Below are 6,795 nucleotides of genomic sequence, written 5' to 3' on the forward strand. Positions count from 1 at the left end.
AAGGACTGGGACAGAGTATCTACATGCAGCTAAAGCTTTTCTAGTTATGCCCTTGAGTTATTTTTCTAGGGTGACAGTTAATATGAGAATTTCTGGAAGTAATGACAGTAAAATAAATATTGATCAAATGTTATTTGTACCTGTTGTATCTTAAAAGCTCCACATATCACTGTGAATTGAAAAGGCTATTTCCAAGCTTCACATCATTAATTGTGTGTTAACACACCAGCAGGTTTGGAGAAGGGCCAACACACTGTTTAGCGCTGTTTCTACAAGCAGTCATATTAAAAAGAACAGCAGCAAATACAGGAAAGCTTGCAGAAATAAGTTTCTCTCATGTTGAAAATGCAATATATTATGTACAAGTCTTGATGTCTCAGCTTGATACATGCAATGTGTGCTAACTTTGCACTGTATGTACTTTGGCCTGTAGACAAATTGGATGCTGACTACATCAGACGTTACCTAGGTGATTTAACGCCTCTGCAAGAAAGCTGTCTTATTCGACTGCGCCAGTGGCTCCAGGAAACCCATAAGGGCAAGGTCACATATACACAAACACAGTTTGTTTTAATGCAGAGCACTTTGTGCAATTATCTAAAATACACACTGATTTCTAGACACTCATGTAAGCTAGACTTCTGCATAGCTGCTGCTACCACACTTCAGTCAGTTTTGCTGCTCAGAGATTTACTGGTGATTACAAACAGAAAACAATCATCAACTGCCAAATAGGTTAATAAATGTCTTTGCATTTTTCACCAACTTCAGCACACAGTGTTGCATTGAAGGTTTGACTGTTGCACAGATTCCAAAGGATCAGCATGTACTGCGCTTCCTGAGGGCCAGAGATTTCAACCTCGACAAGGCCAGGGAGTTCTTGTGCCAGTGTCTTACCTGGAGGAAGCAACATCAGGTGGATTTCCTGTTAGGCACATGGGAGTGGCCACAGCTGCTCCATGACTACTACACTGGGGGCTGGCACCACCATGACAGAGGTACTGAGCAGCAATTCTTGCCTACTTTATCTTTACGTCATCTCATTTTCACCTTATTTCACTGCACAATCTTAGTGTTTCCTGAGTTTGTCGATGTATTGACCAGTGAATGTGAAGGTAAAGAGGCAGAAGGACTTAGTCAGCTGTATTCATAAAGTCCACCGGGTTGAACTGGGCTGTTAATTATTGACTGCGAAGTGTAAACGCCATCTGTCACAGCTCCCTTGTTTCAAAATGAGTCATTGCTTTTCACAACTTATCTGACCCAACTGATTAGAGTTAGGACTTGAACAACAACACAGTAATTACTACAATGTGTTTGACATGTGTATAGATGGCCGTCCTCTGTACATCCTGCGTTTGGGACAAATGGACACTAAGGGTTTGGTACGAGCCTTGGGAGAGGAGGTGCTTCTGAGACAGGTGACACGAATACATTCATAGGATTTGTGCTTCAACATAACAGGTCATTTTCATTCATCTTCAGTTGTATTAACTACAGCTTCATGACTGTGACCTAGGTTCTGTTCATTAATGAGGAGGGACTGAGGCACTGCGAGGAAAACACCAGAGTCTTCGGCCGACCCATTAGGTGTCTAAATATTAATTCATTTCTTAGTTAGTTAACTGTTAATCTGGTTTACACATGCTGGTGTGTATATATAGTCAGGCATGTCTGTGTTAATGTGTCGGTCAGCTGTTGGACTTGCCTGGTGGATCTGGAGGGTCTGAACATGCGTCACCTGTGGAGACCGGGCATTAAGGCTCTGCTGAGGATCATCGAGGTGGTCAAAGCCAACTATCCTGAGACTCTGGGTCGCCTCCTTATACTGAGAGCACCTAGAGTTTTTCCAGTGCTCTGGACCCTGGTGAGAATAAATGTCTGCCCTTCCATTTGATGTGGAATGAGAAACCTAATATTAACAAATGAAGGTAATTATAGCTGTGCAATATGCAGAGATGTTGCTCTTCCCCGCAGGGGAGATTTGGTCATTATCATATCAGTATGCAGTAGTATAATGTGTAGGATAATGGTGTTCAGCAAAGAAATGAAGATAAGTCAGCTTTGTTCGCCAAGTATGTCGTGCATACAAGGAATTTATCTTTGGCACAGAGGCTCTCAGTGGGCTTTGGCAACAGGCAATGTACAACAGCAGACAACAGAGTAGAGAAATCGGGTGGGGGAGGGAGAAGGTGGAGGAGTGGCAGTGTTCATAAATAATATATGCATATATACATTTTGAGCTATCAGACTGGCACATATGGCAGGCTCTATCTACACTTTATTTCACTATGGACTTGTTACTGCCATCCTGGCTGATTGTTCATCAGAGTGATGGTTATAGTCACTGAGTCACGGTTAGAGTCCTAGTTGTCTGTTTGTTAGAGTGATGACATGGGGGAAGAAACTGTCCTAGTGTCTGGTGGTTTTGGCATGCAGTGGTTTGTGGTGCCATCTAGAGGGGAGGGATTAAAACAGTTGGTGATGTGAGGGGTCTGCAAAGATCTTCTCCACCCTTCTCTTGACCCGTGAGGTGTACAGGTCCTCCAAGGAGGACAGGTTGGTGCTGATGGTCTTGAAAAGTAAGTAACGATATAAGCATAGAATTATATGAAAATAAGCCCAAACAGTAAAAAAAAAAAGTAATGAAGACATGACACAGATGACGTATTATGAGGGTGTTTTAAGAATGGGATCTTAAAGTTGATATGAAGGATACAACACTTTATCCACACGATTAAATTAAATCTATATAAAATACAAATGTGTTGCATTATTGACAAGCCAACTTGTTTGTTGCATTAATAATGCAGATATTCATGGACTGAGCTGTACCGTTCTTAACATGTGAACCTGCTGTCGCTCCCATGTTGTCAGGTGACTGACTGTGTCTTGTTTCCAGGTCAGCCCCCTGATCGATGAGAACACTCGTAAGAAGTTTCTTGTTTATGCTGGAAATGACTACCAGGGTCCAGGAGGCTTGGTGGACTACATTAACGAAGAGATCATCCCTGATTTCTTAGGAGGGGACTGTGCTGTGAGATTCCTTGCACATTTTTATAAACAGGACTTAAATCTCATAAGATCTATGTCTTCTAATAAAATTAAGAAGGCATCAGTTACACAAGACAAAATATGTAATCTCGTGTTTAGGGTTGCAGCCGGATACTGGTTTCACAGTATACCGTGGTATGAAAAATGATGCTTATCATACCATGCACATTTGCTTAGGTTGAAATCCACCAAAAAAGAAATTTAAATCAGCAGTGCAGGATTACTTTTGATATCTCATAAACGAACACCTTCGAGAACACCACCCCTCCATACAGGTCAAACTGTGTGTCCCATTTGTAACTTTAATCCCAAACAATAGATGTTGGTTATAAAATGTGCTATCTAAATAATTTAATGCGAGTTGTCATAGGTGAGCTGTTGGTGTTTCAATGCTGAGTGTTTTTCCTTTTATTATTGCCTAGTGTGACATCCCTGAGGGAGGTATGGTTCCCAAACCTCTGTACAGGACAGCAGAGGAGCTGGAGAGTGAGGAGAACCGCCTGTTGACTGAATCCATCTATAAGATTGCCAGTATCTTCAAGGGGGCTCCATATGAGGTATAGTCTCAGCTTTTAAATCGGCGTCCTGATCCACATGTGTTAATGAGGCTCTCTTAATTGTGGTAAGACTGCATGAAGATGAGAGCAAGGGGCTGTTTCTTCACATTTCCAATTTGTGTTTGGTAGATTATATACTGTGGATTAGGGTGCCACCATGTGGTACAAACCTACACTGCAGGCTTGCACCTACATGATTAATGGCTCGCTATCTGCTGCTCTGTGTTTCTCATCTGCTTACGCCCTGCCTCAGATGCTGATCGACATCACAGAGGCCTCCTCTGTCATCACCTGGGACTTTGATGTTTGTAAAGGAGACGTGATGTTTAACATCTTCCATTCGAAGAGGGCCCCTCAACCTGTTAAGAAAGATGCTCTTGGAGCCCATGGCATCACATCCCTAGGGGCTGTCAGTGCTCAGCTGATAGACAGGAGCTGGGTACTGGGCCAGGACTACAGCATGGTGGAGAAAGCTCTTACCTGTAGGGAGGGGGAGAGTGTACAGGTGAGAGAGAACATGGTGCTGATTATTCTGGATCTATCTGCACTGTCTTTTTTTCAACAGTTTCAGCTAAGCTTTGCCCTTTTGCTGCCTGTTACATTAAAGCAGTCAATCCTCCATCAGTGCAGTATGGGCTTTCCTCTGTTCAAACAGGGCTCCCACATAACTCGCTGGCCCGGCTTCTACATCCTCCAGTGGCGTTTCCACAGCTCCCCGGTCTGCACCACCTCCAGCCTGCCTCGTGTGGATGACATGCTGGCCTCTCTGCAGGTCTCCTCCCACAAGTGTAAGGTCATGTACTACACTGAGGTGCTGGCCTCTCATGATTTCAGGTCAGTTTATTTATTCCACCCAGCATTTTTCTGATCACGATTTCTTTGACTAATGCTGAAGCTGCCTTGCACACAGACTGCACTGATTAATGTGGTTATATTTCTGGAAATGATGTGTTCCTGTGTTTGCTAAATATACTTTTTACACCTGTTTTACTGTGTGTGTGTGTGTATATGTATGTTAGTTTTTTTCTGTTATTTCTAGGGGATCCATGACCAGTCTGGAGTCTTGTCATAGTGGCTTTTCCCAGCTCAGTGGTGTCACTACCTCCTCTAGACAGTCCCACACCAGCTCCATCTCAAGGTAGCATCTGTCCAGCAGGTGTCCTAAGGCAAAAATGACCTGAAACCTACTGACATCTGGGCCTGCCGGTGCCTTATGTGTTCAAAAAGAGGGTTTTTACTCAAACACTGAAATAAGAATTTGATCTGACTGGTAGTGGGCAGATTGTTTATTTTTTTGTTTTAAAGGATCTGTTTCTTCAAAATCATGAACCTGATTTTTTTTTTTGTTTGATGAATGACTTAATTTTTTGTTTGTATGTTAGTAGTGTACACTATAGTGCACATCTACAGTGCAAATGTCAAATATCTGATTTATTTGTTAAATGTCTGCCCACAAAGGTGACAGTACAGAGGAATATCTGCTGTGCGTTGGCTGGTTAAATAAATCCACAAGTCTCACAAACAGCGTTTTGATTATAGATAAGATAGACATATAAGAAAACCTACCTCCAGTATGTGATGGACCCAGCTCCAGTCGCTGAAGTTGTCTTCATCGCCCACATGATGTCACTGTACCCTGTGAGTGGAATTGCTGTCAGCTCTGCAGTGTACGTGGCACATAGGGTTTCACACGCACACACCTTGTCTAAGAAATCAAAAGTAGAGTTATTTAAATAAAGAATTTATTACAAGAATTAGTATTGATTGCTCCTGAATGTGTCTTTGTATTGAATTTTGATAAAGGGGTGAGTGCACTAGTGGTGCTATATTGGAGTGGTGATTTTACTAATCAGAGGGGTTATTAATCATTTTTACTGCAATAGGTAGATGTAGTCACCAGCTAATATAACATTTCTGTTAAAATATTCAGTACACTCTCTAGATCCCATGTTATATTGTGTTTTTGGCTTGTTAGGCATACCTGCTGAGTTTTCTGAGGCAGCTAATTTGGATGCAGTATAGTGCAGCCCCTTGTGATCTGGCACAGGGCCAGGCAGACAACTGATTTACATAAAACTTTAATTTCCATAAACATATCAGATGCTTCCAGCTAAAGCTTAATTGAATTTGTTTTTTTCTTGGCTTGCAAGCTTGTGTCGTATTGTCACTTATACCATTTCTATTCAAAGTCAGGTGGATGGGGTTTTCTGAGGGGCTGACTAAACAGGAGCCTGACTTCCTCCTGGCATCTTTGAAAGAGAAAGTACAGTGACTTTTCCAGGAACATATTTACTGAATTACTCAGCTTGGGCTAATGAACTCCCAAGAGGCAAACTGTCCCCATAAATAGCAGCACCTCGTACTCCTAATAGGCCTCATTTGCTTTTTAAACCTTCTTGTTCCTGACCTTGAGGAGGGCTGGTAGCTGACCCACAGCCAACAAACACTGAGATCATTTGTGATTACATTTAAATGTGTTTTATATGAATAACACCAAATACTTGATGCTGATGGGAATGCCACTAGTTTTGCATTTTTGACCTGATGATGGTGCAGGATGAAAAGTGAAGGGGATCATCTGAGTTGGAACAATTTATTCTGATGGCACTGTGCACCAAAGAGGAAACATCGGAGAACCACCGATACATCTTCTGGGGACCAGGAATGTCAAGGGTTTTCCTCCTCAGTGGATATATACAGGTAAAGTTAACCATTTCATGACAGACTTGTTACCAATGACTTTACATGACTGTGCATTGGCCATAGAATAGGAGGACACATTTGTCTGACAAATGCATATGTTGTTGATACTGAACTTTTGGATCTCTTTCCTCCTTGGATGAAGTTTGCCTCAAGTTCCTTTGAAAATCAAAGTAGAAAACTGTCATACAGTGTGCAAACCTATTGCCAGAAAGTTTAATGATTTGAGACTCATGGATCTGTTTTGCCATTAAAAAGTTTAATATTTATAATTATCTAAAAAAGACTGGCTTTTTTCTAGAATCACCTTTTGCACTGCATCCACGGAGACATTTCTCAGAAGAACAAAATACACTGAGCAATATAAATGGTAACATTATCTGGAATTTGCCTCTAGAGAAACAAGCCTGGAGATTTAATACCTATTTTATCTCTGTCAGAATCTGCTATTTATTTAACATGCCTCACAATTTGCTGGCTGACC

At 41.7% G+C, this 6,795-nt stretch overlaps 1 protein-coding gene across 1 annotated transcript in view; it reads left to right on the plus strand.

Moving 5' to 3' along the window:
- The window catches only part of sec14l1 (SEC14-like lipid binding 1), a 14,926-nt gene extending 8,619 nt beyond the window's left edge, over positions 1–6,307 (plus strand). Inside the window, exons 7-16 of the mRNA XM_020597906.1 lie at positions 434–543; positions 809–998; positions 1,333–1,421; positions 1,520–1,590; positions 1,696–1,867; positions 2,903–3,037; positions 3,477–3,611; positions 3,865–4,116; positions 4,267–4,445; positions 4,651–6,307. Of these exons, the coding sequence (XP_020453562.1) occupies positions 434–543; positions 809–998; positions 1,333–1,421; positions 1,520–1,590; positions 1,696–1,867; positions 2,903–3,037; positions 3,477–3,611; positions 3,865–4,116; positions 4,267–4,445; positions 4,651–4,753 (1,436 nt within the window). The 3' untranslated portion in view covers positions 4,754–6,307. The remainder of the gene's footprint in view (positions 1–433; positions 544–808; positions 999–1,332; positions 1,422–1,519; positions 1,591–1,695; positions 1,868–2,902; positions 3,038–3,476; positions 3,612–3,864; positions 4,117–4,266; positions 4,446–4,650) is intronic.
- Positions 6,308–6,795: the final 488 nt, after the last annotated feature.

This window comes from Monopterus albus, unplaced genomic scaffold (genome assembly GCF_001952655.1).
Source record: "Monopterus albus unplaced genomic scaffold, M_albus_1.0 scaffold35.1, whole genome shotgun sequence".
NCBI lineage: Eukaryota > Metazoa > Chordata > Actinopteri > Synbranchiformes > Synbranchidae > Monopterus > Monopterus albus.